At 32.3% G+C, this 15,552-nt stretch overlaps 1 protein-coding gene and 1 long non-coding RNA gene across 2 annotated transcripts; one reads left to right on the top strand and one right to left on the bottom strand.

The window, feature by feature from the left end:
- Positions 1–281: 281 nt before the first annotated feature.
- Positions 282–6,053, bottom strand: LOC11417409 (glycosyltransferase-like At2g41451). Its single transcript, XM_003625035.4, has 11 exons — positions 5,525–6,053; positions 5,166–5,315; positions 5,012–5,064; positions 3,974–4,082; positions 3,725–3,859; positions 3,587–3,631; positions 2,972–3,159; positions 2,335–2,476; positions 1,782–1,828; positions 1,097–1,184; positions 282–982 (listed from the first exon to the last, which is right to left on the bottom strand). Exons 1-11 carry the CDS (start codon positions 5,837–5,839, stop codon positions 689–691), a joined length of 1,566 nt encoding a protein of 521 aa, XP_003625083.1. The 5' UTR covers positions 5,840–6,053; the 3' UTR covers positions 282–688.
- Positions 6,054–10,701: 4,648 nt separating this feature from the next.
- LOC120577138 (uncharacterized) lies at positions 10,702–13,066 on the top strand. Its single transcript, XR_005643192.1, has 3 exons — positions 10,702–11,409; positions 11,752–11,896; positions 12,377–13,066. It is a non-coding gene; the product is annotated as an uncharacterized lncRNA (long non-coding RNA).
- Positions 13,067–15,552: the final 2,486 nt, after the last annotated feature.

Here is a 15,552-nt window from a genome sequence, read left to right as displayed (position 1 = left end):
GGGGAAGAAATACTATTAATTTGCTGATTTCAAAGGAATGGAAAAATATATTCAACCCATAATAGTGTATGGTATGCGAGTTGAGCTAGGCTTGTGGTACGTATACCCCCTAATAGAATACCCTTTTTTTGGGATAATCTTATAGACATGTTTTAGTACGTAAAAATTCAGACCTCTAACTATGTTTTCATTGACAAGACTCACTGACATTAATTCTAAACTCTTTCACTTCCCTTAGGATGCAGGGCAAGTAATGAAGTCAATTCAAATGCCAACAAAAATTGACAAAACATCATTTTCATTGTATAAATCATTTCTCCTTCCTCCAACTGGGAAAGATAATCTCAACCTGTATAACAGACCTCTCTCAATGTGTGTGAACAAAAATAGAATAGGCCACTACCATTACAACCAATCTGCCCAAAATAAATAGGAAAAGAATAATGAACAGATAGAAAAGTCTGCTTTGTATAATCCCTACACTAACCCTACAGTCTATACCTGAAATTTACACAAGCGCTTGGGTAATGATCGGGAAAAACCCCATGAATCCTGAAACAGGAATGGCCATCATGACAGCCAGATGTGCTTCTATCATTGTCTTTCTTTAAAAAAAAAATCTCCAGAATTCAAGTATCAGACCCATGTTCAAAATAATCTCTGGCCATGGCAAGGAGTCAGTCAAAAACTAGGATGTAAGGAAGTCAGTGTCGGCATCAGCGTCGTCATGGTAGGGTGGAGATAATGGTGGGATTGCAGAGGGAATTGAATCATCTATAACCTCCAAGATTCTTCTTGCAATCGCTTGGGATGCTCCGCCAGCATCAATTTTTCTAGAAGATAACATTTCTGATCTGGCATTCCTAGTTGCATTGCTACTATCAACAGATTTTAAAAAATTGTCTTTCGATATTGTTGTCTGAGCAGCCTTTGCAATCACAGAGTTAAAAACACCAGTTTCCCTCAGACTTTGAATAATGGCCTACAAAGGTAATATTATGGAGCAAAAGTTAGGATGTTCTCTAATAACTATGTCAGATAACAGTATTTATTGCTTGGAGAGAAACCATAAAGCATTTGAGGCAAATGAACTTACCATGGGAGCATAAATGCGAGTTAAGATGCCCTTCCTCATAAGTTTCATGTTTAGTGTTTTGTCAGTCCACACAATTCGTTCACGATACCTAAATGAAAGAAGAAGAAGAAAAACCGACTTGAAGACAATTTTTTATGCATTTTTGCTGTGCTATAAATTTAAAAGTAAAGGAGGCTGCTATTATGTTTAAAACTATCAAATGGTTTTCGGATAGACTACGAGCCACACAAGTTTAATATGTTTGAGATTTGTTTCATTTTAAAATATACTCTTCATCTATGTATCTAATATTATTTTCTATAAATATTGTAAAATATTGAGCCGACCCCACTTAGCGGGATAAGGCTTGGTTGTTGTTGTATTGTAAAATATTGATGTTTCAACAGAATCTTTATTTGGGGTGCCAAATTCTCACTTATCGCAATATCTTCCAGTGAATCATCTAGGAACAACCTGAGCTCCTCCACACAGATTTACAATTCATTCCCACACGCAGCTCAGGATTAAAATTACACCAAAGAATGTAAATGATTCCATAAAGTAGTAGACTATGACTGTATGGGCCGACCACACTGACATGTATGAAACAAAAAGTTTAACTGATAATATCAACACTTCCAGAAAAAATTATATCATTAGTTAAGTAAAAAGTTTAAAGTAATTATTTTCATACTTCTGAACTTACCATTGAAGCATTTCTTCCTCAGTTGCAGTTGAAGCAATGATGAAAGCCTACACGTCAGACATTAGAACAAAATAGTCAGACCATAAATATATTTACACAGTTGCAAGGTAGAAATTCCCTGTCCCCCCCAACAAACAAACCCAAAATGTAAATTTGCACAACTTCACAGCCCAATATGCTAGAAAGTGAAGAACAAAACTCAATGAAAAAACACCATTGACGGCAGTTTAGCCATCAAGGGAGAAAGAGGCAGCGGTGTTTAATGAACTACTAGTAAACCAGGAAATAACTAGTTATTAATTAGTGTGGTAAAAAAAAACTAATTATTAATTTGTGTTAGAAATGAGAAAAACTGAGGGAATGTCATATAACCAACCATGCACAGAAAATAACTAAACATGAATTACATTCTGATTTCCCCAGGAAACCTGAGTGCAAGGCCTTGCACAAACATTAAGATGCAAAAACTGATAAACGTAAAAATATTTGGAAAAGGAGAATGTAACTGCAGATGATGAAGCAAAGAGAGCATTAAAGGGAATCTATAACTTACAGCTCTGTCAAAGTCCAGCATGAAACATCTTTTTACATCATCTTTTGTAGGTTTGCAGCCACACCGATCACGCCTTGAAGTCAAATCAGAAAATTTGGTATAAGTGTAATGCAAAACAGCAGCTTCTTCCAACTTGATCTCACTGTTAAAAGATTTGGTATACAAATCAGTGTAAAATATGGATACAAGCATTGCATTCTTCACTATTTATACATTTTACTTAAAATGATATGAAATTAAAATAACACCAAGCAGTTACTCTACAGAAAATTCGGCACCTAGAAAAAAAGACAGCCTACTCAAGACAGCATAAATTACCGGCAAATCGGAAAAACCATTCAATATAAGACCAACAGTTAGCAGAAAACTTGGAAAAAACATATGTTAACTTGCATGATATGAAACCAAAATACCCATAAAATATGTTAACATGCATGATATGAAACCAAAATACCCATAAAATTTTGAATGGTTCCTTGATCTACCAGGCATAGCCATAAACTTTAAAATACATACAGATTCAATTAAATCACCCCTAAATAGTAAACTAATGTTGTAGTCAATATACATACATAGACACATATATAATTGTCAGACGCATGCTCATATTAAATAACAATGTGCATTATCAACATACTTAGGTGTCTTCATATAGTTGTGCCATCTATGTGCACCATTAGGACGGAGATGATCCTGAATCCTAGCAGCTGATTTCCCATTTCCATAAGTAAGAAAATAGTTAGGATTGCCACGAGTTGCGTCTTTGTAATTTCCAAAATACACATCCTTTGGAAGGTGATCATAGTTCTTCTTGAACATTGAAACCTATGACAACATTGTAAGTTAAAATATGTGATTAAAAAGGCTCGTGTAATGAAGCATAAATACTAAACAATGTGTAAAGTCAGCCAAAGATACTTTGTTTCTGCACTTATACGTTGCTTAAAAGGTTCATTGTAAAACATGTACAGAACTCTCAAGTGTGAATGCCTATGCAGATACACTTTCACATGTCCATCTAAAATGTGTGCAATTTTTTTTATTATATCACTTCTCAAAGGGTTAGCCTTTAAACAAAATCAGTAATTCATGTTCCGCTTTCGGTACATATTTATAAATCAAAAACAAAGGCAACAGCTAACAATCCAGTAGGACCCAAAAAGAAAAGAAATCAAAAACAGAAATTAAATTTATAAATTATAATAGTTGAACTAGCTGTTAGAAAACTAAGAAAATCTATTTAAGCAAATACCTCGCTGAAAGGCTCCGTGATATCATCTCGCTCAACACTGCTTTCCTGAAGCAAATAACATTCCAGCATTAAGTAATAATTATCAACGAATATCAAAGAGGCAACAAGATGGCAGTAAGATAAAACTCCTGAACTCACATAATTTGGAAAAATAACCATATCAACATTTCCAGGCACATCGGATAGCAACTGCCTCATGGAGTATTCCTGTGTTCCTGCTGGATGTATCAGTTCATCAGTGTCCAGATGGATGATCCAATCCATGCCAGAATCCTGAGTTAAATAATATTATAAAAATAACATTAAGATCTAAGAAAGATAAATTACTTTAAAAAGATGTAAGCTAGTATAATATAATAAACCAATCAAAGAAATAAAATTCCATACCCTTGCCATGACAATTGCCATTTCCATGTTCAAAGATTGCTTTACAAATAACTCATAGTTACAAGGTTTGTAGAAGAAGCTTGACAACCAAGTTTCGTTCCATATACGGCTGGTACAAAACAAAATTCAAAGTCCAAATAAGGTATTAATCAACCTATCGAAATAGTTTGCGGTATTATGGGGAGGTGAGAAAATTTAGCACATGATATTAAAATCCTGTGTCTCGGTATGAATGAATATAAAAACCTGTCACGTCCGATATCTTAAGCTGTAAAACAAAATTCCAAGAATGGATTTTATATCCCAATTTATTTCATATAAAGGAGAGCAATTCACAATACTTGGCTCCCACCAATGTGAGACATTTTTTTGCAACTAGAAAACTTACCTACCACTGCTCACAAAGCTCACTTCCATAAGATTATTTTTAATGACCAAGGTTATATCTTAAAATACATTAGAATATTGTGATAAGATCAGAAATTTATCACAAGATTAAAAAATGTAAGAGTCATTGTCATCCATATGTGACACTAACACGGTTATTATCAGACAATCGAAACACAAACCTCTGCCAATGATATGTACTAAAACAAAACAAGACACTGTCTTTGGAATTTGGATAGTAAAACCAAACCAAATCCAGAATGCATGTCGAACTTTAAATTTGCAAAAGCACGCTAGCAATGAAGTATACTTAAACTACTGAACATTATTCATTCAAATTACAAAAGAAAAAAATAAAGGGAAATGTTAACGAGTGCCCCCGGGCACTCTTTAAGCACTTTAATTAGTAAGTTCTTTATAAAAAGTTGTGTATTAAGTGCATTGGAAATTGTAATAGTTGACTTTTTAAAAGAATAGTTGTTAAATTTGGTATGCTTAAAGAGTGCCACCCAAAAATAAATAATCCACACTATAGTAGTTTATTCCAATCATTATAACAAAAGGCACGGTTACCAATGTAAAAAACAGTCACCTGCTGAACAAAGAAAGGAATGACAAAACTTTTGAATTGAAGAAAGAAAAAACAAATACCTTTTAGCTTGTTGCTCCTCTAATTCTCTTGTTCTATATATAACTTTAACCCCCTAACAAAAAATCACATTTTAATCAAAGATCAAAACTTGGGTAATACAAATAACAGTATTGTCAAATAAACCATTTCACATTCGAAATCAAATCAACTCACCGGAATGGTTTCTAAAACTCTAGATACATTAGGTGAAGCAGCTTTCCCTTCAACAAAAAGTAAAAAACTTGAAACTCCCATAACCTTATGATAATAAATCCATGGCAGTGTCTGCTCCAAACCCGCAGAAGTACTCGTCGTTATACATATCTACAACATAACGAAAAACAATTTCAAATCAACGAGGAATAAAAATTCAAATTTTAAATTCAATAAGAGACAGGTAAAATCACAATTCCAAGATGATGAATTTAATAAAATATAAAGAACTAATCAAAAATTAAATCTGATAAGGGTTTAAGAATATAAAAATCAAAGATAGATCCAAGGGTGATGAAGAAAACGACAATGAAACGTACCTTAGGGGAGAGATCGGAGGAGAAATCAAGAGTCCAATCACGAAAGTAAGGAAAAGAAGGGGAATGAGAATTGCCGAAGAGACTTGAGCAATCGGAACGTGAACGAGGTTGTGATCGTTGTTGAATGTGATCGGAGGTTGACATACCGGGGAAGAGGTTTTGATCGGGTGACCAACGGGTGACGGGGTCGGTGACGCCGCCGCGCCATTGGAGGAGGAAAGCGAAGGCGGCGAGGGTGAGGGGGAGGATGGTTAGGAGAAGGAGGAGACGGGAGGTGGAGGAAGAGGTGGGGGGATGTTTGTTTGCACCTGCCATTGTGTGGGAGGTGCAATTAGAAGAAGGGGGTGAATTTGGAGAAGAATGATGTTGTTTATATATGAAATGGGATTGAAATGAAAATTGAAATTTGGTGTATCGTATTGATGAGGGAAGAAGTGAAGAAACTGAAAGCGAGTTGAGAAAGGAAGAAAGAATTTTCTTTCACAAAACAACTGCTCAATCAATGGAGCCGTTTTCTCGTTGGTATTTCAGTTCCATGTTATTCAACTCAACCCAATTTAATAATATTCTTTATTCTTTTTGGTCAAAAATATATTTTAAGACAATTATAATTAATATTATTTCTAAAAATATATTTAATTTAATACTAAAATAATAAACATTCAACGATATTATACTAAAAAATATATAAATCATTCAACAATGCTTTTATTTCATTCTTTTTTTAAGTAATTTTTTTCCATTTAAATATGGCTTACGTGACTTGTGATCATTGTAAAAAAAGATATTTTTCATTCAAAAAAGGGTATTTTTAAGTTAATGAATTTTCCATATCAGCATCACGTGGCAAAAAGTGCACAGTTGGAAAATGTCATAGCAGTGTCAGACTGCCACCTAGCACTTTAAATGGGCTCACTGACCTTTTTAAAAATAATCTTTTGCAAGGTTTTAAAAATAAAATAAAATAAAATAAAAAAACACAGACCAAAAGTTAAATAAGTTGTATTTGCAAGGACCTTATAAATTTGCAATGTCTTGTTAACAGGTGTCTTTATGGCACTAGTTAAAGTAACCAAAATTAGTAGTTTTACATTGGAAACAATAATTTATAAATTTTTTACAAGTTGACTTAACCACTTTTTATCACTTTTCAACACACAATTTCTATTTTTTTTTTCCTTTATTCAATGTCCCAAGGGCACTCTTTAACATTTCCCTTCAAATATTTCAGTTTTTTTTTGTATAAGCACTTTTTTCCATTCTTTATTTTTATTTTAGATATATTTTAAAAAAAATTGAAGAAAGGAAAACTATTGTTAATAACAATGGCATTATTGACAATATATAAATTGATTTTGTGATTATGGTTTAAATCTCTCTCATTTTACGACTGTCTCAAGTAAAATTTAAAGAGCAAATAGTCACTTTATTCCCTGATTTTGCAGCTCGCTGTCACATAGGTCCTTGACTTAGGATTACATACAAATAAGTCACTGACTCTGCACTTCCGCTATCACTGTAGTCCCTGACATTAAATAAATCTGTTAAGTGATGATGTGGCGCATATGAGGTGTTATATGGACCAAAGTGAAAGTAGAAAGTGGTCACTTTGGTCCCTGAACCAAAAATCAATATTCCCAAATTGAATATTAAATCCCTAAATCTTAAATCCTTAAATGTCATCTAATTATCTCTTTTGTTCAAAATCAATCTTCCATTAAACTGCAACCTACTGTGAGGTCCCTGGCGTGCATACTTACTATCAGTCAGGTCCCTGACAGTAAACACGAAATTTCACTAAAGTCCTTGGCTATAAGGGACCTTTTTGGCTTGAAAGTTGATCTTGAAGCAATGGTATGTTGGGCAGAGGTTTGGAGTTTTATAGTAGTGTCATAGTGTTGTGGTTCTGTTATAGCTCTTTCTCCCTTTAGTATATAATGGCACCAGGATTACATATATATAGAGAAATGAATTATGAACGGTGTGTTTAATTATAATTCCTGTAAGTATTTTAAAGTCATAGCTTGATTTTTGATGTGTCTTTCAACAACAATATCCAATTTTTGATGGATAGATTTGAATAACTAATGCATAAATTCACTTACTAAAATACACAGGCTTGAAGTTGTCTGTTGTGATTATTATTACCATAGTTTAAGACATTTGCATAGACAATGACATTCAGATTTGTACAAAAAGGTGTTGATTCAATAGTATCAAATATCATATTTATGCTATTAAGTTACATGAAAGAACTTATGTTTTAGTTGCTTTAACTTCTCACGAAAGAAAAAATTAAAGTGAGAAATTTGATAATAAATCTGGAAACATAAAGAACTTATGTTAGAAGTAGCACTAGTACCTACTAAGTAGAACAAATTTTAAGTTAGAAATTACGTTAAAAGAAATTCAACAGAAATGAATTATCATTTGAATATATCTTGAACTCTTGATCACTGTATGCTCAGACCTACGAGGTAGAGATATGAATTATCATGTGAATATAACAATAATCAAGAGTAATAGATGCTAATGGATTTGCTAATTCATTGTCAGGGACCTAACTGATAGTAAGTATGCACAGTCAGTGATCTAACAATAAATTGTGTTTAATGGAAGATTAATTTTGAACAAAAGAGAGAATTAGATGACATTTAGGGATTTGAGATTTAGGAATTTAGAAATTTGATATTCAATTTGGGAATATTGATTTTTGGTTAAAGGATCAAAGTGACCATTTTCTACTATCACTTTGGTCCCTGTGACACCTCATATGCGCCACATCATCACTTAACAGAGATTTTTAACGTCAGGACTAAAGTGATAACGGATGTGCAGAGTCAGAGACTTATTTATATTTAATCCTGAGTCAGGGACCTATGTGACAGCGAGGTGCAGAGTCAGGGATCAAAGTGACTGTTTGCTCAAAATTTAAATCATAAATCACAAAATCAAATTAGTGTCACTAAACTTACATCTATTGAAATATTTTAAATAAGAAACTTGTTAAGAAGTTTAAATAAGAAACTTTAACATCTTGCTCTTTTATATTTTTGAGAAATTTAAATAAGAAACTTTATCTTGGGAATTATGTATTCAACATATTGAAATTTAAAAAAGTAATTTTTTCTATATAAAATTTTTCAATTATTTTTATTTTTGAATCATTAGCAATGTCTTAAGGACACTTGTTAACAAGTCTCTTAATATATTACTATCTTCTTCGGTTAAGGTAAGACTTCATTGATTATATTAAATTTATTAATAATTAATATTTTTTTAAATAATTTACATTTAATGAGAAAATTTGATTTTTCTATCATATTATTTATTGCTAATTGAAAAAATATTCAATATATTTTAATAGCTTGATTAATATAAAAAAAAAATCATGTAGAAAAAGACAAGGTAAACTCCTAAGAAAAGACAGGTGTGGTACTATTTATCCAATGTATTGAGACGGCATTGTAATTACTTATATTTTTGGTAGGTCGGCACTGTAATTACTCGTTATTCATTTGTTTATTTAGTTTATTATGTGTGTTTGGAGCATGTGATTGTTAACCTCATCTTTCTGCTGTATTTTTGTTTTTTTGTTAAAGAATGTCCGGTTGATTGTTCACATATAACTTCGTTTATGACCGGTTATAAAGCGATTAAAAATATTGTGGTGTAGTGATGTGTAGTTTTCATCTTGTATGATGTAGATATGTTTAGAAGGTGTGAAGTATTATTATTGGTATATATGGTTATTGTTATATTATTATTATGCAAATGAGGTAGGTCCGTTGAGAATTTGAAATATCATCTTACTCTTTTATATTTTTGTTGATCGAGTCTCTTTCAAATTATTTAATCTTTTGCCGTTAATTATAGGTGGAACAAAACAAACAACCAATTACATCAATTTAATTTTGTCGTTAAATTGTTCATACATACAAATGTCATCATAAAATATGCTAAAGATATATTTTATTTTTAACAAATTAAAATGAAATATATTAACAGAAAAATATCATTTTATCTAGCACAAGACGTACCGGGATAGAACACTAAAGTTTTAGAAAAGTAACAATCGAAACAAAACCAAAAAGCAGAAATTAATTTATGTCCACACAATTAAAAGGGCTACAACACCAACTATGATAGTCAAAAGTAATATGAATATATTTTGCCTTCATCCACAAAAAAGCAGCTTAATTTTTTCCAAGAGGTGATAATCATGTTGCTACAATCTTTTCAAATAATGCAAGCACAAGAGAACCAAACTAAGTGTATTATAGACCGTCACGATTTTGAAAAACCTATGAAGCTACCAAACTTAACAAAATGATTCGCAATTTTAGATGGATCAACTGATAAATCTCAAGCCAATTACAAACGAGATGCCAAAAAGAACTAAAAAATTACACGTCAAGAATAAATTGTTTGCTGATTCATAAGTCCCACAACCATTCAAACAAAATTGAGTTAGAAGGGATTATGATACATCTAAATAAAGTCATCAAGTAAACAAAGACACCTTAGAGGACCATCTATATGCCACGTGACATACTCCATCAGCAGCTCTGTCAAGTTAGCAAAATAGTGACATACTCCATCCGGTCACATTTATAATCAAAAATATATTTTGTAGGTTCATTCAATATTTAATGTATTTGGTCGATAAATAGATCAAATACATTATGCATTCAATAAACTTATATTTGAAAAATAGGAGAGGAAAGGGACATGAGTTGACATGGTCGCATTGACATGATCCTCTACAAAACAAGGAAAAGCTCATCCCAGTTCTCCTGGAAGCAAAGGTAAATCAATTTTATTTTTACAAATTCTCTGGGTGTGTTTTGCAATAAAAATTGTTCCGAAAAATTAAGTGTAAAAAAAGAACACCGTGCAACCACCCCAGACAGCGTGTGTGTCTGAGAACGATCATCTACAGCGCGTGGGATAATTTATTTCTTGGTGGATAATTTATTTATATGTATGCAAAGAAATTATAAAATGGAAAGAAATTCCCCACTTAGTGGGATAAGGCTTGGTTGTTGTTGTTGTTGTATGCAAAGAAATTAGTAGTAATTTTATGGAAAATGGAAAGTGACATAAATTTTAATGACTAGGGGACTAATGTGATGATTTTAGCTCTGTAATTGCAAAGGAATTAATATTCTTAGGAAAATGATATCTGTCGTGAGAAACAGGATTGTGAAAGCATCGTGAAGGGACGAATGGATAACATGGCAAAATATATAGTAATGCTAATTAGCATCATGTTTTCCGGCTAGAAGAAATTTTAAGTGATTGCCTTGAAATCGTGAGTCCTTTGTGAATTGTGAGTGTGTTCATTTGTATAGTAGTTGAAAATTCTCAACTGATTTTGTAACTGTAAACCAGCAAACAAAGATAGCAGATAAATGTTTGTGTTTATACAGGAAAGAAAACTAGTGCGAGCAGAGAAGAAATTGTTGTGAATTCTGATTACTCCTTAGTCCTTCCTAGGGCAGTGACAAGCAATTCCCCGTCGTGGAAATTTCAAGTGCTCTTTAGTTTCAGAGAAGAAGAAACTTGCAACAAATTCACTGATCACCTCTACACAACATTTAAAGGAAGTGGCTTAACCGTTTTCACAGACGACAAAAAACTTCAGAGAGGGGAAGTTTTCTGTCATGGTGGTTCTGTCTCCTGACTCCACTTCTTTGCGGTGGTGCTTGTATGAGCTACTTTACATCCTCTGATTTCAAATCCAATTCATTCGTTATGTTTGCCCTGTCTTCTACGATGTGGATCCCACCTATGTGAGGCACCAGCAAGGGTCTTTTGCACAGGAAGTGGAGGGAGGCCTTGAAAGAGGTTGCAGACCTGTCTGCTGGAGCTCCAAGGCTTCAGTAAGTTTTAAAGTGAGTAATTAGTCAAGTGAGAAAATCAATTATCGATATTTTAACCATAACTACCCATAATTTGTCAAGTTGGCACAATGTTACAAATAGATCATCGACAGCCAGCTTTGGAGTGTTAGGCTGTTAAATTAAGAGAGAGAAATTCCTCTTAATTTAACGGTCTACATCTGACTGCACTATAGAGCGATTGTTTTTAGTACTCTCTTCCATTTGATATAAACTTATCAGTAGCTTTTATTATATCATGCAGATAATTAGATCAAAATAATCTCATTTTTGTGCATAAACTATTGGCCTCTAACTTACTTCCAGTAGCTAACTTGGTTGTAGGAATGTACAAGTCATTGGCGAGATACGGATGGCGAACTGCTTTGTCTTTTAGGTTCATTGCTTGAAGGACTGTGTACTGTACTGAAGTCGCATGCTGAGTATACTGAGCCTCTAGGTCGCCATAGGCTGCGATACCATTACGTAGGTAAGGTCAACCGATTAAGCTTCACATTTTTCATAAGTCCCAGCAACGTGGCCACGATGGCCATAATCTTAGTGGCCCTTGATTCCCTACAGGATCCCTCTTGGCCATGCACCTTACCTTGGCCATGCACCTTCTAGTTATATACTTGTGCAATAACTTATTTTGTCAGATTACACAATTTATAACCAAGAAATGATCAATTTTTCTCTCAATTCCTGATTCTTAATCAACAAGCGGGTTATCAGAAGCGGCACAAAATCCTTTTGGGAATACTTGTTTTTAAAATTTTAAGACAAAATATAATTAACATAACCTTATTAATCAAGTAGTATAATAAAAGTATTGCCAAAAGTAAGATGCTATACATACAGATATAGAATGAAAGCCATATTCAAAATAGGTCTTCACTCATGATCGTTTTGTTCGATGATGATTATTCATGTTAAATATTAGTTTAATCATTTAAAATTTTCGTTATAGGCTTGAAACAGAACCTGTTGGAGGATTTTTCGCAAAGGAATGGAAAAGGTTACAACCCAAATTTGTCTCACTATGACTGTAAACTGGTTGGAATTGATTCAAGGATAAACAACATGTGTGCACTTTTAAGGACAGAATCTTAGGAAATTTGCTTTTGCGGGTATTTGAAGACCAATATGAGAATTTCCAAATATCTACATCAAACTTCAGATTTCACTGGAATTCCAAATCTTGAAAGGTTGGATCTTCAAGGCTGCATGTGTGACATTAAAAAGAAGATTGCAAAATCTTAAATTTGGTCCCTTTAATTGGTTCATTCTCTCAGAGAGGTGATGCTTGTGTAGATCTATTATCAAGACTAGCATGAGGTCTATTCCTTCCATGCTTATCCTGCATGTTCAACTTCCTTGCATGTTAGGGCACGCTTGGGAGAGGACCACAGTGGTTCACAGTAAGAGGCTTTTGAATACCGAAGCACACAATCTAATGAAAGTAGAGGGTCTAGATTTTGTTTGGTATTTGTGCAATTCCTTGTTTTTACTGAAATTTGAATTTTTATATTATTTTTGTTGTGTGTGAGTGTCCTCTACGCTTAACTGCAAAGATCAAATTGGGTTGAATTGTAACGGGTGACAAAAATAATATACTAAGAAGTTACCCTTTGTAGTTTAGTATACAAATGTTAAGATATGTCTGTTGTTTTAATTAATACAATTTATTTTAATTGTTCAATTAGAAAATCATCCAAGTTAGGTTTGTGTTTGTTCGCAAATTCATCTTTTTCAATTTTAGCAATGCACAATTTGTATTGTTTTTGATGTAATACACCAATTTAAATGAATAAATATCTTATTTTTAATAATGAAAAATCAGTAGTTTGACTAGTGATTCATTGACTTCGCATATGGACCGAGGAAGAAAAATGATGATCAACATTATTAGGGTTAAATCTGTTTCCTCTAAGGATAATGTTGATTACAACGAAAAGAGTCGAAGAGGGACAAAGACGAAAAAATTGATATATTTACAGGGATCGAAAACATATTTATTCTTAAATTTATATTAACAAACATATTAGTAAAATGTACATATTATTATTTTGTCTATGTGAACTTAACTCAATTGGTATGGACAATACATATTATATGCAGGGACGGAGGTTTGAACCCCCGATACACCGCTTATTCACCCTAAAGGTGAATTTTTAGCCACTAAACTACTTGAGAAAAAAAAATGCATGACTAAGGATAATTATTGCAAATAGTACAAACACTATGTCCTGCAAATACAATTCAATTGATAGCTCTATTAACAATGGAATGTATGGATCAGAATTGGAACCCCATTCTTCCTATTTTCTTCACACATGTAGTATGTGAATATAGTCACTAGCTTATTTGAAGAAGAAAAAAAAACGCTACTAAACAAGAACAATTGCAAATTAATTAATAATTTAGGTTGTTATAGGTGGTTCCATCCAAAACCAAAGTAGGAGGTGTGATTCTCACTTATTATCATTGTAGTGCATGGCCCATAAGGTTGCCTTGTGAGGGTGATCACACCGACAACTATAGCAACGAGCAAAAAAAGGATCTGAAATCAAATTATTCCATTGTTTGGAGACACTTTTGAACCTAAATAGAGACTTTATAGGAAGATACACAAGAATTTCCCTTATGACAAGTTCGGGCAAGTCACCATTGTTCGGCATCACTTGCTTGTTATTGACTTCATATGCCATTTGAGAACCCTCTTGAGTGTCTATTATTCTCTCCTTTTACCAAGTTGTGACTATACTCCCTTCACTCTTGGATTTATAGGTTAAATTTATGTACATTTACTATTTTTTGGTATAATTGTGTTTACTATGAAGTAAGCATTGACCCCTAAGTTAGGATATAATAAATCAATCATTTAAATCCATTTACGAGCATAACTTTTAAAATAAATTTACCCCAAACTTTTTTTCTTATTCTTTCATAACAAATAAAATAATTACAATACGATTACGAAGTCAACGGAAACGTCAATTTTCTTTTTCTTTCATAACAGATAAAATAAATACAATACAATTACGAAGTCAACGGAAACGTCAGTGATATTCAAGCGGTGGTTCACATTACAATAACGACTAACATGAACAAATTTCTTTAGATCACCTGTTAGAGAACCAATATAAAACTATTGTATTGAAAGTTGTTAATTTAATTATTTAAAAAAATATTTTCAACACAAGTTTTCCGTTTGAAATTCTTAACATACATTCTAAGAGCACATGTTATAAGCATTGTTCAACAAACCATAAGATTGACTATACATTTAAAAGCAACAAAAGTGAAGATTGATTTTAATTAAGAGAGGATAAATAAAATTATGTATTTTTTGTTTTGTAAGATGAAACGGGAAGGAAAACAAGGGCAGTTTATAATTGCACCATTATAAATGGACACAAATGAAAGTAGTTGAAGTTGTGACTTGAATTGGTTGAAGATACTGAGAGAGTAAGATTTTCATAACTTAATAATAGTTTAATCTATTATTGGTAATTAAGAATTGTTATGTTATCCATTTAAGAAAAATAAAAAACTTGAAATGAAAAGAATATTATAAGATAAATGATTCAACATTGAATCCTAGTTGAGTTAGTATTCAAATCCTGGTTGATATACCAAATTGTATTAAACACATTTTGATTAATAAAATAAGGGTCTTATTAAATATAAAAATAGTTTACAAATTTTATGTAGATAAAGTTACTTTTTAAACTTTCAATATGTTGAATGCATCATTCCCAAAATAAAATTTTCTTTTTAAACTTCTTAACAAGTGCCCCAAAAGCACTCGTTAACATTTCCCATAAAATAATATAAGTTTATTTTTCTAAAAAAAACATTTTAATGTTTTTGGTTCCCTTTATTGAGGAGTGACAACAATCGGAAGAGATTGTGTTTTAAACTTTTTTTACATATATTTTCTCTTAATCGTAGCTAAGAGATGAAATACATGTATTTCACAACATACTCATAATCAAATAACATTATTGAATTTCTCTCTGCTTTACGATGAGTGACAAATATGATTAATTCATACAAATTTAAAGTGTATAAATAAAAGAAAGAAAACGTGACTTTTACTAAATTAATATTTATCTTCACAATAACAAATTGAACAGTATA

This window comes from Medicago truncatula, chromosome 7 (genome assembly GCF_003473485.1).
Source record: "Medicago truncatula cultivar Jemalong A17 chromosome 7, MtrunA17r5.0-ANR, whole genome shotgun sequence".
In the NCBI taxonomy this organism is placed as follows: domain Eukaryota; kingdom Viridiplantae; phylum Streptophyta; class Magnoliopsida; order Fabales; family Fabaceae; genus Medicago; species Medicago truncatula.
This window is presented reverse-complemented; position numbering and strand designations above follow the sequence as displayed.

Coding starts and splice junctions, on each gene's coding strand:
- LOC11417409 (XM_003625035.4), bottom strand. CDS start 5,839: ATGGCAGGTGCAAACAAACATCCCCCCACCTCTTCCTCCACCTCCCGT. Junction 5,065..5,165: donor GAGTTTTAGAAACCATTCCG/GTGAGTTGATTT, acceptor ATTTTTTGTTAG/GGGGTTAAAGTTATATATAG. Junction 4,083..5,011: donor GAGGAGCAACAAGCTAAAAG/GTATTTGTTTTT, acceptor GTTTTGTACCAG/CCGTATATGGAACGAAACTT.